The 25,143-nt window shown below is 40.8% G+C and overlaps 1 protein-coding gene across 1 annotated transcript in view; it reads left to right on the top strand.

The window, feature by feature from the left end:
- Positions 1 to 25,143, top strand: part of TRHDE (thyrotropin releasing hormone degrading enzyme) — a 768,585-nt gene that overhangs the window by 262,342 nt on the left and 481,100 nt on the right. The window contains exon 4 of the mRNA XM_063446120.1: positions 346 to 472. Within this exon, the coding sequence (XP_063302190.1) occupies positions 346 to 472 (127 nt within the window). The remainder of the gene's footprint in view (positions 1 to 345; positions 473 to 25,143) is intronic.

Genomic DNA, 25,143 nt, shown 5'->3' with positions numbered 1-25,143 from the left:
ATTCCTTTTTAAAATATTCTGTTACACCCTATTTCCATTTAAAATGACAACCATTTTAGTAATCCAGAGCAGCATCATATCTTTTGCAAACACATTTAAATAATTCCTTTGAAATATTTTCTTGACTGTAAACTGGTTAATCCTTTTTTGGCAACCGAAAAAAGTATATATTGCAATGCTCTTTTGGATGAATCAAGCTGGTGCTAATACAAAAAAAAAAACCAAAAAACTAAACAATATTACTATTTATTTGAAAGTGCACTTGCTGATTGGTTTCTCTTTTACTTTGTTCCTGTAGTGGAAGGTATTTCAATTAATTTACAAAAATCTATCTTTCTCTATTAGGTGAGACTGTATGCACGCCCTGATGCAATCAGAAGAGGGTCTGGTGATTATGCCCTCAACATCACAAAGAGACTCTTGGAATTTTATGAAGATTACTTCAAAGTTCCTTATTCCCTACCAAAACTGGGTGAGAATATAATATTTCACTTTTATAAAACTTTGTATTCTTTTTTTTTTATATATACATATATAATGTATGACTGTATCAACCAATTCAGACTTATTTTTTTTAGTTAGATATACATTTTCTTTGGATTTTGTAAACATTGACAATGTTGGATACACAAAAAAAAAACTCTGTTAATAGTGGAGAAAAAAAAATACACATGTTAATTCTCTATATCATTTTTCTATAACATATCTATTCATCATATCATATCTTAGTTACCAGTTTCCCATTATGTTTGGAAGGTAACCGTCACTTCTAATATGTTTGAACAACCCAGTAGCTATCTTTGAATTGTGAGAGGTGAGATCTGACTGCTGAACTGGACTCACATACCTTTCTTTAGCTCCTTTGCTGCAAATATACGAGGTCTGTTCAGAAAAAGTCCAGCCATTGTTAATTTGACGAGAACGGTTTGCGAAAAATCAATATAACCGGCAGACAAGGACAGTTGACTGGAATGTGCATGCGTGACCAATGGCGACTTCATTGTACTAGTCAGTGGGGGTGCTAGACACTGTTTAGTGAGCATGTGTACTGTGAGGCTGTTGAATTCAAAATGAATGGGTGAGTAGAACAATGAATCTGCATAAAATATTGTATTTAGCTTGAACATTCATCTGCAGAAACTATTCAGTTGATTCAGAAGGCTTTCGGGGACGATTCAATGAGTGCAATGAGTGAATTAAAATGCTTCAAAGATGGTCGAGAATCTGTTGAAAGATTTTGTGCCCTGCGACTTCTGGCTTTTCCCAAAACTAAAATCACCCTTGAAATGGAAGAGATTTCATCTGATGGCAATTCCAACCATGGATTTTGCAGAGTGTTTTGAACAATGGAAGAGACACTGGGGGAACTGTGTGAGGTCCCAAAATGCATACTTGGATGTACTTGGATGTTACCATTGTGGTTCACCCCAGGAAAAAACAGAATTCCATTCTGAAACTTAGATCAGTTCCTACATTGCCAGTAGCAGTCGAATTCCCTGCATCCTACTGGGTTATGATAGTCTTGATAATCTAATTTAACTTGTTGAAATTGCCTGCATTGTCATAAGAGCAATGACAATGTCACTAATAATAATAATAATAATAAAGGTGCTGAAACCAAGATGACTATAGTCCCTTTATTGAAGAAGGAAGTAGCCTCCATAGTCCTTAGAGACGTCCTTGCACATCTATTTGCAAATATATTCATGAACAATATATAATATATCTACACATGTCTCATGACTTAAGAAATTGGAGAAGGCATTCATGCTTTTATTTTTCTAAAATGCTCATTAATTTAATTTTCAATTCACAGGGCATCATTACTTTCAGGGCACAGTCAAGGCATACCATGTTAATTAATGGTAATTAAAACCTGTACATTTAACGTAAATCAACTTCTGCAGTGCCATATATTAGGTAATATTAGCACGATCTGTACATGCAAGGAATGTAGGTATGATTTTTACTTACCTCTGCAATACTGCTCACCCTAAGAAATACTTTAATTGAGCTAACTAGGTGAGGATATGAGAAACTTTCACTTACAGAGAAGTAACACCAGTTTTAACTATCCATTATTAATATAATTTTAGCATATAAATCATAAACCAAATAAACTGTGTGGCTGGCATTTTAAATCTTATCATATGGCACATGTGTTAATATACTCCCATTTAAACACAGTCCAATTTTTTTTAAAAACTTTTTTAGTGTAAGTTAGCAAAAACTTTGATGTGTTTATTTGCATTTCTTTACTCCATGTTCACAACTCTTATTTTTGTAACTCCTCTCATTAAATATGTACTGCGTTAATTTATCATGCAGCAAAGTTGCAGGTATATGTGATAACTGTCCTCAAACTATTGTTACTTGAGTGACAACACTGTTCTTTGATGATATTTGAACATTTAACCATCTATGTTTGTATATATTTATAAGACGCTTTATTTAAAAATGTGAAGTTTTAATATATTATTCTGGGCTTGCTTATATCAATTCTGTCCATATTGAACGTCCAACATCACAGTGTACAAACTGGTGGGGACAGGTGTTCAATGGCGGCACCACCTACCTACATGTTGCCCATGTCCTCCTATTAGATTGCGTTGCCGACAGTCTCCAAGAGTAAGTGATATCAACAAAAGAGCATCAGGCTACTGGTAGAACTTCTATGGCGCTGGAATGGAGGTATGTTTTAGCTTTCTTTTTAATTTCTTTTTATAATTTATTTTTACCTTCATTACTTGTTATACAAATAAATGTAGTTCTCTGCGGCATATGTTGCTTTTACTTGTGCTTAATATTTAAAGAGTTATACTAAAGTTTATATTTAAGAGTTAATAAATATATGCAATCCTTTTTTTTTGCATATTATTTTGAAACATATTATATTTATATAAAAAAGAATATGAAATGATTTTGCTGCCAATCTATATTAAAAGACACTAAACACAAATGTGCTCTATACCACCCCAAAAAATCAATCAATGTAAAATAATGTGTTGCATATTTTTTAGAATTATATATCCAAAATGTATACACAAAATACTTCATAAAAGTTCATCAATCAAAATTCAATACAACGAACATTAGAACAAAAAAAATATGTTTGGTTTATTGGTATATGTACTTAAAAAACAAAATGTAACTAATTTCCAGTTGACATCTGCACTACTTAACTTGCCTTCAAGAGTCTAATAGTAACATTGTTTAGAGTTTAGAACACTTTAACATTATAAATATATGTATTTTTATCTTAGCGTTATTCAGGTTTAGAGTATGCCACCCCCCAATCTATAAAATGAAAAGCAAAACATTTTTAATAACATTTTATTTAGCACTGAACAGTCCTTTTAGAAGTCCATTTGGAAGTTGCTTTTCCTCTTCCGAGTCATCCATCTGGATAATTTGAGTTGTCCAATCCATAGATCGAATCACTGCTCAAAGTATCAGCCATGGTGAAAATAAATATTTTATTGAAAGTCTTCACGAATAAGTGCCTCTTGTGGCTTCCTGATCACAACCACGAGAGACATTCTGACTTTTATAAGACTGCAGACACGGGATCTATACTCCAACATATTTGTTATTAAGTTGTAGATAATTTGTACTTAGAATGTATCTACGGCCAGATGCTCTTGATGACCTGACCTGAAGAAGGCATTAGTGATAAAATCCACATTGAAAAAAAAATAGCTAATAAGAAATTATTAGAACAATGTTATTGCCTGCCTTAGCATAAACATTGCTACTTCATATTAAAGTGCCTATTCTTATCAAGGACACTGGTCTGTCTAGATTGAATTTTCTGTGGTCCCTTCAAGAGACCAGCTCATTTTGTTCCAATAGGTGATCAAAATATTGAACTTCCGAGAATAGACAACATAAAGCAAGGGTCCCCAAAAGATAGATCCCCAGATGTTGTAGAACTACTACTCCCTTAATTCTTTGCATGCCTTTAAAATGACAAAGCATCGTGGGAACCATAGTTTTAAAACATCTTGGGATCTACCCTCTGGGCACCCCAGACCTAATGGATTTGACCTTTATTTTAGAAAGAGATTGTAATTTATGGTATCAGTTTGCTAAGTATGGCTGTATTTTAGAATACTTTCTAATCACGTTATTGCAAATGTTTTGGTATTATTTATCAATTATATTGATCAATTATTTATTTACAAATAATTACAACTCAGTTATGATTAATGATTATTTTGTAAAATTTTAGAAGCATTTGTTCCTTGTTAATTAAGGTGGTATTGAAAAAGATCAAGTCTGGGGAATTTTAAATGTTACAAAGTGACCCATACACTAATTTAAGTAAGATAATCAGACAGCACCTCAGGGAGAAGGAATGCTAGACACATTGATCTTAGAGAAACAAATTAATCCATACAAGTAAAGATTTCGGATAAATAACAACAATGAAAGTGCAATGCTGAAACTTAAATGCATTGCAACACAGTACACAAATATTCTAAAAGGGACAAAATGTTTTATCCATTTAGTTTTTCAATAAATAGCAATAGTGTGCACGTCAACTACGGTTGTGTTGGCAATTTGACAAATGTTGTTTCTAATTCTGATATGTAATCACTACATATACAAAGCAATTTAACCATTAAACATTAAAACATGAGTTCCCTTTATAAAATGAGGCATGAACTCTGGACATGGCAAACAGGGTACATGTTCTTGTCTGGGGGCGTATGTTGTTTATGGAGCAGTTTGAGTGAGTTTATGTATATGTCTTAGTGTGTGTACTATAATATGTGTGTGTGAGTGTGTATGCAAGTGTTGCAGTGTGCATAGACATGTGCTAGTTTGTGCCTTTGGATATCTGCTAGTAGATGCCCGTTGAATCTACGAATATGTGTTTAAGAAACTATGCTAGTGTGTATGCTTAATTGTGTGCTAGTGTGTGTCAATGGATAAACACTGGTGTGAGTCTCTGTATGTGTGCAACAGTGTGTATATATGCAATCGTGTGTTTATGTATGTGTGCTAGAGTATGTATTGTGTTGTTGTTTGTGTATGTATGCTCGTGTATTCATATGAATGTGTTTTAGTGTGTGTCTATGCATGCATGATAGTGTATATATGTTTGTCTATGTTTATGAATACATGCTAATGTACAGTTTGTGTTTGCATTCTATAATGTGTATGTGTCTGAAAATGTCTCTATGTATTTGTACAAGTATGTGTGCTAAAGTGTATATGTGTGTGTCTATATATGTGTTAGAGTTTGTGAAAATGATGGTAAGTGTGTTTATTTATGCATGCTATAATGTGACTGGATCTGTGTTAGTATGGGTCTGTGAATGGATGCAAGTGTATTAATGTATTTGTGTCATTTCATGTAATTCTCAGTTTATATAAAATACCAGTGTAGGCACTGTAAACTCAAACCAGCGTGTATACCTTAAATGAAGAGTGCTTTCCCTGAGATATTCTAGATGGTTCCAGGATAAACAAGCCTGGCTGCTGTAGGCTCATTCTGTATCCTGATTGTAAGCCCCACTTCTTTGCTGTAGATAGCATGTGTCTGTGAATGTTAGTATTTGTCTATGAATGTTAGTATGTGTCTGTGTATGTGAACCATGTTAGCTTCTTTAGTTGTGGTTAAAAGAGTCTAGTAAGGTTGAAGTGCATTGAACCGGGTGAACGAACACCAATGTGAAAAGAGTAAGAATAACAATTAAATAAAATAGAATTGATAAAATACTTTAATACCACAATTCATAGAATAACACACATTCTAAAAAGAATAGAATGTTTTGATATATAAATAAAGAAATATAATTAACATTCTCATGGCAGTGCAACTTTAATATCTACAATTGTTTTGGTCTTCGTTCCTCTCTCCTTAGTGTCTCTCACACAAGGTATCAGCATTAAATTATTATTATTATTATTATTTATATAACGCCAACATATTATGCAACACTTTACAATCATAGAATGGGAATAACTGACAACAAGTAGTTAACATACAAAAAATATTAACAGTGAAGAAGGCTCTGCTCAAATAATTTTTTTATCTATAAATACATATGAGTAATACTTTTACCTTTTAGTATTCATCAAATGAATATTTTATTCATGAGTAATACCTATACCTTTTCAATATTCACCAAACTAATAGTTTACTTGTGAGTAATACATATACCTTTTAATATTCTACAAATGATTTTGAAGTTTTGATATTCATATGCAAATCCTGGGTAAGCTTATATTATTACACAGTTTTATAACAACATCTACATTTGCTATCTTTCACTTTCAACACATTCTGATTATAAAGATTGAAAATAGCAGCACTAAGTAGTGTTCATTATGTACATACAAAATAACATTAAGAGCTGCACAAAATAATACAGTTGTGTACATGTCTTTTAGCTATATTTGATGTGCTAGTCAAAAGGTTGGCTATATATATAATTTATAATTTAAATAAGTTAAAGATATAAAGACTGTGTAATTGACTTGCATAATTCCAGGTTAAACCCTTAAAGGATCACTCTAGGCACCCAGACCACTTCAGCTTAATGAAGTGGTCTGGGTGCCAGGTCCCTCTAGGATTAACCCTTTTTATTATAAACATAGCAGTTTCAGAGAAACTGCTATGTTTATAAATGGGTTAAGCCTTCCCCCAAATCCTCTAGTGGCTGTCTCACTGACAGCCGCTAGAGGTCGCTTGCGTGATTCTCACTGTGAAAATTACAGTGAGAGCACGCAAGTGTCCATAGGAAAGCATTGTAAATGCTTTCCTATGAGACCAGCTGAATGCGCGCGCAGCTCTTGCCGCGCATGCGCATTCAGCCGAAAGGGAGGATCGGAGGCGGAGAGGAGGAGGAGAGCTCCCCGCCCGGCGCTGGAATAAAGGTAAGTTTTATCCCCTTCCTCACCACCCAGCCTGGCGGGATGGGGTCCCTGAGGGTGTGGGCACCCTCAGGGCACTATAGTGCCAGAAAACGAGTATTTTTTATTTTTTTTTGAGTATGAATTTTTCCATCATGTGTTTTTTAAGGGGTTAAACAGTTGTCTTGACTATCCATTAAAGCCAATTCAGGTGCAAAGTCACCTATTTCATTCAACTCACCTCAGCTATGACTTGTATCATATCCAAGTTAATATTATGAATATATAATAACCTCCACTACCGGTTGTTTTGTTTTGTGGTGATTTTGCAGCCAGTGATGACATTATAGCTTCTAGGATGCTTTTAAACTCCGGTAAAAATTAACACTATAGACAGGCATGCTATTAACGAACCCGCAAGAAAGGCTCAGTTTAGTATAGGTACTGATTCAGAAAACAGGCACATTCAAAAATATGACCTCATTCCAAACACTTTTCAAAATAGAAAACATTGGTTTTTGACTTAATGCTGCAAATTTAGAATTTTCTTATTTTGAAATTCTGTAAAACAAATATGTTTGTAAATAGAATAATTTCATATGTACAGCATGAAATACATTTTTTTTTATTTCAAATAAAATATAGCACTTAAAATCTTACTAAAAACCCGAACTTTCATACTCAGTCTAACAGCACAGAAATTGCAGTGGCATTTTCTAGAGATAGAAGTGTTGAAAGGGAAAGAAACAATCACACATACAGGAGAATTATTTAAAAATCCATTTGAGTCACCCAACGATCAAATGTACATACTTTGCAGGACGAATCTAAAGCTAAAATGGAGTGACTTAAAAAGAACATCAATTATTGTATTTTCTTAAATGGCTCAGTCTTCCAGTTGAAAATTCATAGTGAGTTTTTAGATTTTTTTTTAATCCACATCACTAAATACACAATACAGAGATTGACGTTTCAGTTATGAGGCTACTCTAATAGTATTTATATGGAAATTACTAGTAAAATAACATACCTCAAACTTAGAGGCAAATACATGTTTTATCAATTTCATTAAAAAAGTTTAAAAAACATAAACTTTTTTTTTCACTTTAAGATGTTCTATATCAAATTCAGAGAAATTATTACGTGCTAATTTATGGTTCCATAGTGTTATGTTTACCTAATAGGAACACATGTGAAAGTGAATTGGAATATGTAATTTGTTTAATTTAAATGTAGAGATTCAAAAATCCTGTGATACCTCATATATTAATATTTCTTAGGCCATTCAGTTAGTTTATGATGTGGCTTTAACACTATTAAATAATGTCATTAATTTAATTTCACTATAATTAGGACAGTTTAAACTGCCTCTCATATGTTAATTAAGCTATTTTGGCAGCTTAGTTCTCCCACTGTTTTCTCTACAGAATATATAATATCCGGACTACCAGGCTATTTGTAAAAACTATTTTTTTCAAGTTCTTTGTTTTGTTGCTTGTTTTTTACTTAACATTATCTGATCAGTTTTTGTTAATGTTACGTAAAAACACATTGTGTTAAAGATCACAAATAAAGCATATGATCCAAAGATAAAAATCAAATGTATAGATTTGAAAATTGCTCTCTCTTCTGTCAAGCTGGCCAACGAGAATGTATTGGTTGGCTATGAACTACCAATATATAGCCCAACAATATCCTACATCTGTAGATTCTGCCAGTACGCTACAACCCATAAATGCCAGGAACATATCAGTAAAGATAAAAGTTATTGAAAATATAAGAGGGAATAACCTTTAATTAATGCATATGCAGTAACCAAAGTGATATCATTCCATATTCAAAATTATCAATGTGGAAGGTTCATAGATTCTGTATGAGTTTATATAACAACTTGTAATAGAACATGTGACGGACCACCTGTGACACGCTCATGTACAGCACACAATCCCTCCCCTCTGCTTGGGAGATAAGTGAGTAAAGGCCTGTAAGTAACTCAATTATCATTTTCATAAAGTTCAGAAAGTACCTCAAAACATAACATATCCCCATAAAGTCTCAGCCAGATCAGAGCAGGGGTTCAGGAAATTCCTGGAAGTCTCTTTTTGACCAACCTTGCACATGGTCCCATGCCCAAAACAATTCCAGAGAATTAGGGCTACCGGTCGGTCTCTCTGTCTGGAGTACAAAAGTATATACTTCACAGGAACAGAGTCTTTTAAAGTGCATTGGGCAAGGTATATTACAGGGCCCATAGTCCTGAGGCAAGAGGCTGGGCAGCAGGCCCCTCCAAGAACCCTTTTCGAGGTTCAGTTTGTCACAGGGCCATAATCACAGGGTAGGAGGCTGGCAAACAGGCCTCTCCAAAGGCCAGTAATGAGGTTACTTTTGTCACAGAACACACAACTGAAAGAAGGCAGGAGACTCCAAAAGTAGAGTGGTAACGTTATAGAAAAATCTTGCAAGATTAAGAGTTTTGCTAAATTATTAAAAATTATTACAGGGTAATAGAATTTTCGAGTCTATCATATTATGCATGACCGAGTCACTTGAAAACATTTCTCTTTCTAAAGATAATGTGTGAAAACTTGTCAGCATGATACATGGTATCTAACAGGACATGGAATCTTAATTATTATTTTAATGTTTAAATAAACTGGCATTAATATTTATGCAAGAGATGACAGACACGAAGAAACAATTGAAACCCAGGATGTAGGGAAAGGCTTGGCATATTTTGTCTTGCATAGCAGCCACCATTCAACCCAAGTTAAGCCTTCTAATTAGCGATGGCCCTCTTGCCATGTCTTGCATTTGAAAGATGTTCTAATTTGAGGTAAATTGCAAAGTCCATTATGTACTGTTAGAAACTGGTCATCAGTGGTAAAACAGCAACACAGCAGAGAGCACAATAACAGGAACAGATATCAGGAACTCGGGAGACAGGAACCATGGAAGGATCCAGGCTGAACCCAAATAAAATAAGAAAATCAAAACCATAGAAATTAACGAGGAATCAGGAAAACAATTTAGGAACAGCACAGTAAAACAAACACATGTCACAGAAGATGGTTCTAGAGAGACTGAAGGAGCAAGAAGTACCAAGTTACTAATTTGATATCATATCGATGAGGGAGAGGCACGAGTAAATAGACTTGCTGGGAGGGAGTAAGTGAAGATAGTGGAGAGAGATACATCAGGCAGTGTAGGGCTAAGTGAGCAAAAGTAATACTGAATTAACCGAAAATGAAAACAAGCAGAAGAGGATGAGATCAGGGTTGTTGAAATGTGTGTTTATTAGAGTTATAATAGAAGATGTGTAATTGTTGTTTTGTTTGCCCTCTTTACAGGTCTAACCTCACGTCGGTTTCGGCACACCTCAACCGGCTTTTTGTTCTTATTAATTTACATAATATCTTAACCATACGTTCCTCTAAATGTGCCATACACAAATGGAAGGCTTGGCCTGAAATTGTGGAAGGGACTATTAGTCCTTTTTAAACACCGTGAGCCCCTGCTTACCTGTCGTTGACATTCTCGGAAGTCCCCCTTCCACCTCATCCTTTATTATTTCATATTATCTAGGTGGGCCCTCTTACAGGCCTAACCTCACGTCGGTTTCGACACACCTCAACCGACGTTTGTTCTTATTAATTTACATCATATCATAACCATACGTTTCTCTAAATGTGCTGTACACAAATATAATATATCATTATCATATATATATACATATATATTAGAACAAAATAGTGACATTTTAGAACAATATAGTATTATTTTTAAGTGATTTACAAAAATAAAACATTATATATTATATAACAAACTATTAAATATTCTGTTAGATGTACAGGGCCAGCATTCAGTATTGGTTATATGGTTATCTGCTTCATCACTTATTAATTAGATCAAGTGTTAATATTTCAGTTATCTTTGAAAAGTAATCTATGCACAATATTCCTTTTTTTCATTGTTAAATGCAATTTATGCAGCCCATGTCTAAAAGTAAAAGTACTCTAGTTGAAGGGGTTAATTTCAGATGCTGTCAGTCTTCTAAATGCTTCTTCGTATAGTACTTCATAGCGAGCCTGTGTTCTGTATCTTTATAGATTAATTAAAACACTATTTGATCTTTTCCCTTGCTAACTTCAAAACTGCTTCTTCGTTGATTGTATTTTGAGTGAAATGGAAATATATAATTTTTTTTTCACACAAAAATACACCTACTTAAATATTTAGCTAAAGGAAAAAAAGTTGACATCAATATCTCAAACAATTTAACTGAGAAATTTGCGATGATTGACTGAACACATCACATTACATTATATCCCCTTCTCTAGACAAGGACCAGATATTTTAATTGTCAATACAAATAATGCCAGACCTGTAATATTACAATTATTAAAGCTTACTTTACACAGTGTCTTGCTTCCCTTGTCCTCACTTGTAAAATTAAATTTAAATCTGAAAAATTGATTAAAAGAGCACTTTAAGTGCAATAACACTACAACTTCTAGTATAAGTCAGTGAACAGGCCCCATTTAATTGAAATTGCTTGAGAGTTGTTTGCCAAAAACAAGGTTTTCCTGACATCTGCAGATGAACCATAACTTGCCACTTGGCTAAAGTAAAAGTTAACTTCTACGTTAGTCTTTAAAATTCTGTGCAGGAATAATTAGCTGAGACAGTGGATGTGAATTAGCCCATGATCTCAGACTATCATTGCCAAACAAAATTGTACAGGTAGGTAGATCCCCAGATTCATTAATACTACAGCTTCTATGATGCTTTGTCATACTAAAGGCATTCTAAATGAATGCAAAGCATCATGGGAATTGTAGTTTTAGAACACCTGGGGATCTTCCTTTCAGGAACCCCTGATGTACACGTTAGCCACGAGGGAGGCTCAATTATTTTTATCAAACATCTCACAAATAGTTGGAACCAAAAAGGCAGATAGTGTCCACAAATTCGTTGTACTCTTATAATAACCAGCTGTAGTGTAGAAATGTATTTAGAAATACACCTGTTTGTTTGTTTTTTTACTTTTTTTACTTTTCCTTTCAGTTTAACATAATTCTTGGTTTAGTGAATAATCATAACAACCAACTATAGTGTAGAAATGTAGAAATCTACTTAAAGGGTCACTCCAAACCCCTAAAGCATGTGAACTTGCTCTATATCTGAAGTGTGTCCTTTTTAAAAAAAAATTGGAAAAACTTTAGATTTTAATAAAAATGTTCACTTTTATGAAGTAACGCCCCCCTGGGTTTCAAGCAGACTACAGGTAATTTTACTTCCTGGTTTGGTTAGTTCAGTGGAGCTAAACTTAAGAGACAGCAATTACCCTGAGCACCTGCCTTGCAAAGATGTCTCATTAAGCTGCATGGAAAAGTCTGTGATTGGACAGACAAGAGAAATTGAGGTTTTGTAAGCTGTTTTTAGATATAACCACAATGATAAAATGCACGATTAACTGCATACAATTTTTTATTGGGGTTATATCTACTAAACAATGATTTTTTTATTTATTTGTATTTGGACAGTGGAGTCTCCCTTTCATAAAGAAAGAAACGTGTAGAAATATACCTAAGTTTGTTTAGTTTAACAAAATTCTTGCTTTAGTGAGTACTCCTCTAAAATTTACTTGTATGATCCCTTTATGATTGATTGAAAGAAATAGATACAATTATTGGTCATAAAGCATGGCAGCTTTTTTGCTCATTTTGTTTTATGCATATATATTTTTCTGTTTTAGAAGAAACAGAGTTAATGAATGTAGCGACTAGCAAATCTAAGTTAAAAGATTAATGGAGAGAACTTGCTTGATTAAACCATTGCATTGTCACGTTTGATGTATTCTTCCTTATACTAACATTTCTCATTAGTGTGGTGAGCAGACATCAACAAAACCCACTAATGAAGAAACTCTAATGGCTCTCAGAGCAATTGACTAAAATGTTTTCTGTGTTCTCATTTACAATTTGAAGGTAAAAATCCCATTTAGTATGCATAGTAACACTTACTGGTAACAGAATATACAATTGAGACACCAATTGGAATTCCTGTTTTCAAGGTGATTCCTTAAAGGTTTTGTCATCATTAACTGAGTGCCTTTATTCTTATTATTTGATACACTATATTTTAAGTTTTCTTTTTTATGTATTTTAATAATGCTGCATGTGCAGTTAGTGCAAGTTTGTGTCTACCAGTGTTTACTGGAGGATGTAAATAACTTCACATTATCAATTTAAGTTCATTTAAAAGACTGTAACATATAGTCCACTCTGGAGAACACATTGCATTGTTAGTAATTACCGCTATATTTACAGTCAGTGAGGGTAGTGTATTACGGTCTGATAAGCAGGACAATATTCACTGCAGTGTAGGAAAATGTTTAATGATTCTTCAAAAGTCTACTGAGAATCCTGCAAGATCACAGGATCCATTGACCAATTTGTGTGATGTGTGAGAAGATATCTCTTTCCAACGGCCATCGCTAATGATTGTGGGAATTCTGCCTTTTGGGAATTCTGCCTCCCCTGTGTGTGACTGACACAGCCTGCATGAAAACAAAATGGTTTCATTTATAACCAGATGTAACTTATTTTAAAAGTTTTTATCTCCTGTTCTATAAATTTATTTACATGGGGGAGGCTTCGGCAGGGTCTAGCAAGCTATTAACAAAGCAGGAGATAAAAAAATATAAAAATTCTAAATTATACAGAATTTGCAATAAAGGAAGTACAAGCATTAGATGAATCTTTCCAGTGTGTTTAGGAAGACTGTGGAACTCACACACAGGATAGTGTGACAAGGGCAGCATAAACAAAGTGATTTAGCTCTTAAATGGCCACAAAACTGAGTAGTGAAACTGCTGGGGCATGGTATATACACCAGAACTATTTCATTAAGCTAAAGTTGTTTTAGTGTCTATAGTGTCCCTTTAACCTTTGCCAGTTTTGGGTTTTGCCATAAGACCAAGTAGTCCTTACTTTGTCTTTTAATATCCATTTATTATGCTATTTCAATTAAATTCTAATGTAGTCAACCTGAGTGTTTGACATTGATTGTATCTTAATGGAACCCTCAAAGAAAAAAATATTAATGTTGAGGTCAGGGTATTAGGTACTCCATTGGGGAGAAGAGGATAAAAGGGGAATTAATAATGCCAGATAAAGTAGAATGTAGAATGATGAATGTGTAGGAGATAAGTTGGGTGAATATATTAGTTGTGAGGAATGGGCAATACATTCTGGAAAATACAAACCCTAACAGGGTATGTAATTGCTATGACTTACTGCCAGGACAATCAAACATCCCATCAGCCAGTCAGTCACTATTGCTTGACTATTTTACAGTCACTATTGCTTTACTGTTTTACTGTTTTACAGTTTGCACTACTACAGGTGGACATTAACTGTCCATCACATCATGGGGTCATTTCAATTAGCTGTAACTATAATCCTATGTTAGTGGTGGTCATATGGAGTTATTACTGGAAAACGTTCATGTTCTAGTTTGCCTTCATTGTGACAATTGCAAAGAGAATAATTTTAAATGGGAAACCCCAGGGTGTCTGTATTTGATAAACATGTGATCATTGGGTTTGATTGTCCTGCTTGCCTAAGTCAACCTCCAGATGGCTATTCAGAGATATTTCATTAGTGTGACATAAAGACATAGCATAGTCTAGCTAACAACAGCAATGTTGGGTTTCTAAGTACACCTTTGATCTCTGGCGTACAGTATACACAGTTGGTCACTAAGTATTGAACTGACCATGACATCCATATCAGAAGAAAAATCTTAAGAAAGACCTGGGAATAGCTTGTAGATTGATAAAGACCTGGGAACAGGTCAAAACGTTGCCGTGTCCATTAAATCTGCTTAAAGTTATCACAGTGAGTGCCTGAGATTTTTTTTCCTTTTGATATCCAATGCGTATCAGTCACAAAGGGGTTAAGAAAGTGGATTGAGGTGTGAGATTGTAAAAGTATTTCTTTGTGATCTCAGCCAGTGAAGGTTTTGTACTAAAGGGGTGACATGAGCAGTCTGAGGCAAGCTGGGGAGAAAATTAGCAGGATCCCACCAATCTTCGAAGGCAAGATGGTGAGGTAAGGATGGACATTCTTATAGAATTGTTAATATGGGTTTATGGAATATTGAAGAAAGCCAAAAAAGGAAATAATTTCAGTAGTAAAAACTGGTAAGGAAAATGGGGTGGTAAGGAGTTTTGGAGAAGAGAATGTGAAGAGTGGAAGGATGGTTTTTGTTTCCCTCTGACATTAAATAGGACCTAACGGATGATAGTAATATACGTGAATGTGTGTTGCTATTGCTCCATTTCACCATATGTGATAGAAACATATTACACCTGGTGTATAGGTTTCTGCTGTACCATTCCTGGTGAGATAGGTCAGATGGTGAAGGAACAAATAAATTTTAATAGGTGAAGCACAGGAGTTGGAGAAAGTGTACAGAAAAAGTACAAAAAAAATTCACTGTTGGTTGGGTTTATTTGGTGAAAAAATGAAGAGAATAAAACTAAAGTAGAAGAAATCTATCCGAATAACAAGATCCAAAACTCTACAGCAATTTTGAAGGACCCATGAATAGTGATGTCAAGAACGGTTCGCTGGCGAATAGTTCCTGGCGAACATCGCGTGTTCGCGTTCGCCACGGACGGCGAACATATGAAGGCCCTAGATACCAATAGGTGGGGGGACCTATTGTCTTCCCCCCCGGCCCCCACCCCTGAGCGGCGGGTGGGGACCCTAAATACCAATATGGGGGGGATCTATTGTCCTCCCTCCCTGCCCCCACCCCTGAGCTGTGGGTGGAGGCCCTAAATACCAATAGGTGGGGGGACCTATTGTCTTCCCCCCCGGCCCCCACCCCTGAGCGGCAGGTGGGGACCCTAAATACCAATATGGGGGACCTATTGTCCTCCCTCCCTACCCCCACCCCTGAGCTGCGGGTGGGGGCCCTAAATACCAATAGGGGGGGACCTATTGTCCTCCCACCGGCCCTCACCCCTGAGCGGCGGGTAAGGGCCCTAAATACCAATGGGGGGACCTATTGTCCTCCCCCCGGCCCCCACCCCTGAGCGGCGGGTGGGGGCCCTAAATACCAATAGGGGGGGACCTATTGTCCTCCCACGGCCCCCACCCCTGAGCGGTGGGTGGGGACCCTAAATACCAATAGGGGGGACCTATTGTCCGCTCCCCCGGCCCCCACCCCTCAGCGGCGGGTGGGGGCCCTAAATACCAATAGGGGGGACCTATTGTCCTCCCCCCGGCCCCTACCCCTGAGCGGTGGGTGGGGGCCCTAAATACCAATGGGGGGGACCTATTGTCCTCCCCCAGCTCCCACCCCTGAGCGGTGGGTGGGGGCCCTAAATACCAATAGGGGGGGACCTATTGTCCTCCCCCCGGCCCCCAACCCTGAGCGGCAGGTGGGGGCCCTAAATAACAATAGGGGTGGACCTATTGTCCTCCCCCGGCCTGCACCCCTAAGCGGCGGGTGGGGGAACTAAATACCAATAGGTGTGGGGACCTATTGTCTTCCCCCCGGCCCCCACCCCTGAGCGGTGGGTGGGGACCCTAAATACCAATAGGGGGGACCTATTGTCCTCCCCCTGGCCCCCACCCCTGAGCGGCGGGTGGGGGCCCTAAATACCAATAGGGGGGACCTATTGTCCTCCCCCTGCCCCCACCCCTGAGCGGTGGGTGGGGACCCTAAATACCAATAGGGGGGGACCTATTGTCCTCTCCCCCGGACCCCACCCCTGAGCGGCAGTGGGGGCCCTAAATACCAATAGGGGGGATCTATTGTCCTCCCCCGGCCCCCACCCCTGAGCGGTGGGTGGGGGCCCTAAATACCAATAGGGGGACCTATTGTCCTACCCCGGCTCCCACCCCTGAGCGGCAGGTGGGGGCCCTAAATACAATAGGGGTGGACCTATTGTCCTCACCCCCCCGGCCTGCACCCCTGAGCGGCGGGTGGGGGCCCTAAATACCAATAGGGGGATCTATTGTCCTCCCCCACGGCCCCAACCCCTGAGTGGCGGTTGGGGGCCCTAAATACCAATGGGGGGACCTATTGTCCTCCCCCTGGCCCCTACCCCTGAGCAATGGGTGGAGGCCCTAAATACCAATAGGGGGGGAACCTATTGTCCTCCCCCCGGCCCCCACCCCTGAGCGGCAGGTGGGGGCCCTAAATACCAATAGGGGTGGACCTATTGTCCTCCCCTCCCGGCCCGCACCCCTGAGCGGCGGGTGGGGGCCCTAAATACCAATAGGGGAGATCTATTGTCCTCCCCCCGGCCCCCACCCCTGAGCGATGGGTGGGGGCCCTAAATACCTATAGGGGGGGACCTATTGTCCTCCCCCTAGCCCCCACCCCTGAGCGGCGGGTTGGGGCCCTAAATACCAATGGGGGACCTATTGTCCTCCCCCCCGGCCCCCACCTCTAATCGGCAGGTGGGGGCCCTAAATGCCAATGGGGGACCTATTGTCCTCCCCCCAGGCCCCCACCCCTGAGCAAAGGGAGGGGGCCCTAAATACCAATAGGGGGAACTATTGTCCTCCCCCCAGACCCCACCCCTGAGCGGCGGGTGGGGGCCCTAAATACCAATAGGTGGGGACCTATTGTCCTCCCCCCCGGCCCTCACCCCTGAGAGACAGGTGGGGGCCCTAAATACCAATAGGGGGGACCTATTGTCCTCCCCCCGGCCCCCACCCCTGAGCGGTGGGTAGGGGCCCTAAATACCAATGGGGGGGACCTATTGTCCTCCCCCAGCTCCCACCCCTGAGCGGTGGGTGGGGGCCCTAAATACCAATAGGGGGGGACCTATTGTCCTCCCCCCGGCCCACAACCCTGAGCGGCAGGTGGGGGCCCTAAATAACAATAGGGGTGGACCTATTGTCCTCCCCCGGCCTGCACCCCTAAGCGGCGGGTGGGGGAACTAAATACCAATAGGTGTGGGGACCTATTGTCTTCCCCCCGGCCCCCACCCCTGAGCGGTGGGTGGGGACCCTAAATACCAATAGGGGGGACCTATTGTCCTCCCCCTGGCCCCCACCCCTGAGCGGCGGGTGGGGGCCCTAAATACCAATAGGGGGGACCTATTGTCCTCCCCCTGCCCCCACCCCTGAGCGGTGGGTGGGGACCCTAAATACCAATAGGGGGGGACCTATTGTCCTCTCCCCCGGACCCCACCCCTGAGCGGCAGTGGGGGCCCTAAATACCAATAGGGGGGATCTATTGTCCTCCCCCCGGCCCCCACCCCTGAGCGGTGGGTGGGGGCCCTAAATACCAATAGGGGGACCTATTGTCCTACCCCGGCTCCCACCCCTGAGCGGCAGGTGGGGGCCCTAAATACAATAGGGGTGGACCTATTGTCCTCACCCCCCCGGCCTGCACCCCTGAGCGGCGGGTGGGGGCCCTAAATACCAATAGGGGGATCTATTGTCCTCCCCCCCGGCCCCAACCCCTGAGTGGCGGTTGGGGGCCCTAAATACCAATGGGGGGACCTATTGTCCTCCCCCTGGCCCCTACCCCTGAGCAATGGGTGGAGGCCCTAAATACCAATAGGGGGGGAACCTATTGTCCTCCCCCCGGCCCCCACCCCTGAGCGGCAGGTGGGGGCCCTAAATACCAATAGGGGTGGACCTATTGTCCTCCCCTCCCGGCCCGCACCCCTGAGCGGCGGGTGGGGGCCCTAAATACCAATAGGGGAGATCTATTGTCCTCCCCCCGGCCCCCACCCCTGAGCGATGGGTGGGGGCCCTAAATACCTATAGGGGGGGACCTATTGTCCTCCCCCTAGCCCCCACCCCTGAGCGGCGGGTTGGGGCCCTAAATACCAATGGGGGACCTATTGTCCTCCCCCCCGGCCCCCACCTCTAATCGGCAGGTGGGGGCCCTAAATGCCAATGGGGGACCTATTGTCCTCCCCCCAGGCCCCCACCCCTGAGCAAAGGGAGGGGGCCCTAAATACCAATAGGGGGAACTATTGTCCTCCCCCCAGACCCCACCCCTGAGCGGCGGGTGGGGGCCCTAAATACCAATAGGTGGGGACCTATTGTCCTCCCCCCCGGCCCTCACCCCTGAGAGACAGGTGGGGGCCCTAAATACCAATAGGGGGGACCTATTGTCCTCCCCCCGGCCCCCACCCCTGAGCGGTGGGTGGGGGCCCTAAATACCTATAGGGGGGGACCTATTGTCCTCCCCCTAGCCCCCACCCCTGAGCGGCGGGTTGGGGCCCTAAATACCAATGGGGGACCTATTGTCCTCCCCCCCGGCCCCCACCTCTAATCGGCAGGTGGGGGCCCTAAATGCCAATGGGGGACCTATTGTCCTCCCCCCAGGCCCCCACCCCTGAGCAAAGGGAGGGGGCCCTAAATACCAATAGGGGGAACTATTGTCCTCCCCCCAGACCCCACCCCTGAGCGGCGGGTGGGGGCCCTAAATACCAATAGGTGGGGACCTATTGTCCTCCCCCCCGGCCCTCACCCCTGAGAGACAGGTGGGGGCCCTAAATACCAATAGGGGTGGACCTATTTTCCTCCCCCCCCCTGGCCTGCACCCCTGAGCGGCGGGTGGGGGCCCTAAATACCAATAGGGGAGGACCTATTGTCCTCCCCCCGGCCCCCACCCCTGAGCGGCAGGTGGGGGCCCTAAATACCAATAGGGGTGGACCTATTGTCCTCCCCCCCCGGCCTGCACCCCTGAGCGGCGGGTGGGGGCCCTAAATACCAATAGGGGGATCTATTGTACTCCCCCCGGCCCCCACCCCTGAGCGGCAGGTGGGGGCCCTAAATACCAATGGGGGGACATATTATCCCCCCCCCTGCCCCTACCCCTGAGCGACGTGTGGGGGCCCTAAATACCAATAGGGGGGACCTATTGTCCTCCCACCCAGCCCCCACCCCTGAGCGGTGGGTGGGGGCCCTAAAAACCAATGGGGGGGACCTATTGTCCTCCCCCCGGCCCCCACCTCTGAGCGGCAGGTGGGGGCCCTAAATACCAATGGGGGGACCTATTGTCCTCCCCCCCAGGCCCCCACCCCTGAGCAAAGGGTTGGGGCCCTAAATACCAATGGGGGGAACTATTGTCCTCCCCCCCAGACCCCACCCCTGAGTGGTGGGTGGGGGCCCTAAATACCAGTAGGGGGGGACCTATTGTCCTCTCCCCCCAGCCCCCACCCTTGAGCGAAGGGTGGGGGCCCTAAAAAAATGTCCCCCCAGATGACTAGGGTTCCCCAAACCCCTAATCAACCCTCCCCCCCAAAAAATTGATCCCCCTACCTACCCCCCTCACACTAAAAATAATGAGGGGGGGGGACATTTAACTAGGAACCTGTAAAAAAAAAAAAAAAACTTACCATTCGATGTTTTCTTTCTTCTAAAATCTTCTTTTTTCAGCCCCAAAAAAGGCCAAATAAATATCCATAATAACCGACGCAATAAAAAAAATAAAAAAAAATAAAAAACGAGCGCAAAAAATAATAATCCATCTTCACCCGGCGAGGGCTCCGCGCAGACTGAGCTCTGCAGGGCGGGGGAAGGCTTATAAAGCCTTGCCCCGCCCTGCAATTAGGCTCAGAGCACTCTGATTGGTGGGTTTATGCCATCCAATCAGAATGCTCTGACAGGTAAATGAAGAGACTGACAGGTAAGTCTCTACATTTATCTGTCACAGCTCTCTGATTGGTTGGTTTGAAATCCACCAATCAGAGTGCTCTGTGTCATTTTACACAGCGTGGGAAAGTTCTGTGGAATTTTCCCACGCTATGTAATTTGACTCATAACACTCTGATTGGTGGATTAAGTAACCAATATCCTCCCCTCATTATTTTTAGGGTGAGGGGGGTAGGTAGGGGGATCATTTTTTTTGGGGGGGTGACTAGAGGTTTGGGGACCCCTAGTCACCTGGGGGGACATTTTTTTTAGGGCCCCCACCCTTTTGGTATTTAGGGCCCACACCCGCCGCTCAGGGGTGGGGGCTGGGGGGAGGACAATAGGTCCCCCCCATTGGTATTTATGGCCCCCACCCGCCGCTCAGGGGTGGGGGCCGGGGGGAGGACATTAGGTCCCCCTATTGGTATTTAGGGCCCCCACCCGCCGCTAAGGGGTGGGGGCCGGGGGGAGGACAATAGGTCCCCCCCTATTGGTATTTAGGGCCTCCACCCGCCGCTCAGGGGTGGGGGCCGGGGGGAGGACACTAGGTCCCCCCCATTGGTATTTAGGGCCCCCACCCGCCGCTCAGGGGTGGGGGCCAGGGGGAGGACATTAGGTGTGTTTAGGGCCCCCACCCACCGCTCAGAGGTGGGGGCCAAGGGGGAGGACATTATGTCACCCCCTTATTCTTGTTTAGGGCCCATCGCTATTGTGATTGTGCGGTTCGCCAGGTTCGCCTGTTCGCGTACATTTGCGGAAGTTCGCGTTCGCTGTTCGCGAACGTAAAATTTCATGTTCGCGACATCACTACCCATGAACAATATTTGGTATCAGAATTTGAATCTGTAGATTCAATGTCTATTTGCATATGACAATTAACATTTTCATATGCATCGCTGCTAAAAATGTTTCAGTTAATTTAACTAGTACTATAGTATTTAATCTATATTATTTATTATATAAATAAAGCTACTAATTTTTATTAAGCGAACTAGTATTTATCACTTCTATATAGTATATAGAACAGCAGTGGATGGCCGAATATTGCATTAAAAATACGCAATAAAAAAACAGGTATTTAATGTAGGTGGGGGCCATACAAAAACCTCCTGGCACGCTGTATCTGAAAATTATTTACTACATTTGGCTATAAATATTAAGCATTTATATTACATTGTTTTATTTTTGACATTTTTTTTATATTTCATTTGTTTTATCCAACAGGAATATCTAACAAAAAGAACAATTCCATTTTTAAATTCCTTTTACATTTTTAAATTTTACAGAACTTTATAATTATATCTAATATTTAATGATTGTAATGGAATTGTTATATTTAGATTGAAAAGAACAAAATACAGTTACAATAACGTCCTTTTATAAATAGATTAGTACATTTCAGTTTGTTTTTTCTTCTGGAACAACAAGCAAATGTAAAGTAAAGGGCAGGCAACCCATGGCTTAAAAATAGTTGACATAACACAGAGGTTGAACACTTTAAATTGAATGCATGTGAGTTGTACTTCTGGCTGGGCAAATATAATTTAGTGCTTGGCTAAGTATTACTGTCTAAATAAATGACAATATTAACCTTCCTGATTTTAGGAAACTATAATATACAGATATAAGATGCAATAAATGCATTATATGTGGGACATTACATTCTTATTATGGATGAATTGTAACATCTAAGTTCGCTATTGATACAGTATGGAATAGGATATAGCTAGGTAATAGCCTGCAATAAACTATTATAGGTAACATTCCTGCAATTGTTCTGATTTTCTCTGTAATGGAATGCCATGTTTTAACCAGCATTTACTTTCATTCCCCTGTATTAATAAGATGCAGTTACTATTAAATTTAATTAAGATGAAATAAATAGCAAACTATGCTATGTCGGGCTGAATATATGCTAGAATCCTGTTTACTTTATAATACGGCTAATCCAATCTACACTATATATATATTTTTCTTCATTGGTCATTTATGACACACATCTCAGCCTTCCCTCCCTCCCATTCTCTTACATCAGTTGCTTTAAGCGTTAAACTCAGATTGATCAGTATTGCTTCCTACCTGAGGAAGAGAGGAAAACTCACACACACCACACACACCACACACTCTTTCTCTGAATTTGGAAAGTCTGATTAAATAATTTTTCTAGTATAATATAATGGTCAGGTAGGTTTATTTTTTATAGCATTGGTAAATAAACTGGATATAATTATTGTGGAATATCTGTTGATCCTTGAAGATCCATTCTACAGTGAATATTAAACTAGACTATTTGACCAGCCATGGGTCAAATTGAATGTATGTCTTTTACTACAGAATGTTGTTTTATTGAACAATTACTATTCCAAGAGTTATGTCCAAGCTTTAACTAGCCACAAATGTTCTTGATGACTTTCCCACATTTTCATACCTCTCGACTGCAGCATCCAGTGATGCTGTGGAAGGTGTAAAAGGGTACGGGCGAGTGACATGCTTTGTATCACTAGCTCTGCCCAAAGGGAGTAGATCTGCACTGAAGAGGGGTTAGGACTGCCCGTAGAATTGACAGGTCAACCTAGCGTTAAAGCATGACAGGCTGCCTGCCAATCAAGTAGACCAGCCTACCAAGGGTGAACCATGCTCGGAGGATCCTGATGCCGTGAGCATAGCGTTGGTTCATCTAATGAAATGCTTGTGCAGATGGTGGACTTAGGATAGTAAATTTACAGGTGGGATAAAGTTTGCTAAATGAGGTGACAGCAAGGTATTTTAATCTGGAAGACAAACAAAATACAGCACTGCTGTCTATGGGACACCATGTAAGGGCAAATTCAATAATTGCTGATTTAACTGCGGTCTTGGTGTTATCAAACATAGTTTCTATATGTGTTTGATGTTGAGAAATAAACATATACAAACATTTAAGCCATTTTCAGTAAGGGCAAAATGAATGTCAACAATCATAAATAAATATCTGCATTGGCAATATGTCAAAATAATATAGGACATATATTATATTGTGTAAATACTTAAATCAAACTTTTTACCAGTTCCTTTTTGTTTAGAACCAGTAGATTATTTATTATTTCTCATAAGAGGTTTGTTTGTTTTTAAGCAGAGATTACTACATCCCAGTTTATCTTTTTGATTTTTACCAATCAATTTATTGCTATGATAACAAACACAGTTTTATTTTATTGACCATTCAATCCATGCTAAATGTTATTTTTTTCATGTAGTGACATTTGGTAAATGCCTTAAATCTCTGCAGGTTGCTCTGATGCTAATCTCCCTTGGTGTTTAGTCTCAATATCTACCTGCTTTGATTTTAAAGAGACCTTGTAGTGATTCAGATATTTTTACTCAAATGCACCCAGTATATAAAAATAATAATAATTTAAGATTAATTAAGTACTTTAATTAATCATGGAAAATCTTTTGGGCACTAATGTGTTTCCTTCAAATCCTTAGCGGACTTAATAAAACTACTCTCAGGTTGAATCTACAGAAGAACTGAAACCCATCAAAAGTTAAAACAACAGTATGTATTCCTTTAAATCAAAAAGCAGACTGGACAGCAGAGGTGTTATAAAAACCCTGGCATTGACTATTTAGATTAATAGTTTCCTAGACCGTGTATTCATCCCACTATTAATAAAATGCAATGATAGGTGTCCTCTTCAGGCAACCCTCATGTAGTCGAATAATTCTCCTCTTCCATCCTCCCTCCATGATTGATAGTTTGGAGGACTCAATAATAAGTCAGGGACCCCCAAGTAACTCACATTTTCTTCTGAACCAATGTGGCTTTTTGACAGGAGATAATAATGGGCAATGGATGGCCCGATCCCATGTGTCAAGTAGTTGCCACCAAATAAAACAAGAAGACAAGGTATGGCAAATGATCTTGAAATAAAAATACTAGTATATAACAAAATAAAAATATCAAGGAGTTTCTAAGCCATTTGTTAAACGTCTCCACACAGTACTACTTTAGGCAGTAGACTGGATAATCTCTCTTTAATGTAGAATTCAAATAAACAAATTTTGAGTTTACAATTATACCCCTGCTCTTTACTTATCATTTATATTTCAGAGTTGATATAATGTATTTACCATCTTCATATATTAAAAATACGTATCCATCTTTTGTTTTCCTGATAAAATAGTAGCAGAGCTCAAAACTACCACTCATCTATTGGCTATTGCAAGTGGAAATTCAGCCTTGGAGAATAAAAAATCACTCCTGTTGAGTGTGCCACTGACCCTCCAGGATTGCAGTGGTGAGTAATTTTTAGACCTGGCTAAAAGTGTTGAAATTAGGAGGGCGGAGCTTAACAACTGAGCCGCATGGACGCATGGACGCGACCTCGCAGAGCTTCTCAAGATTAATGACAAATCCACAGCCATCCAGGGCCCCACAGGGTCAAATTCAGGCGAGCAGCACACACAAACCATCCAGGCACCAAGGGCCACCCACTGACACCTTTCTTAAATGCCCAAACAGACAGAAAAACCCTCCGCAAAGGTCGGGCCTACCCAGCCCCCCAAACAGCAGAGGCCTTGAGGTTGTAGTGAGACCTCGCAAACCTATCACCAC

The sequence above is a fragment of the Pelobates fuscus genome, chromosome 3 (assembly GCF_036172605.1).
Source record: "Pelobates fuscus isolate aPelFus1 chromosome 3, aPelFus1.pri, whole genome shotgun sequence".
Classification (NCBI taxonomy): Eukaryota; Metazoa; Chordata; class Amphibia; order Anura; family Pelobatidae; genus Pelobates; species Pelobates fuscus.
Note: the sequence above shows the minus strand (reverse complement) of the source record. Positions and strands in the feature narration are given on the sequence as shown.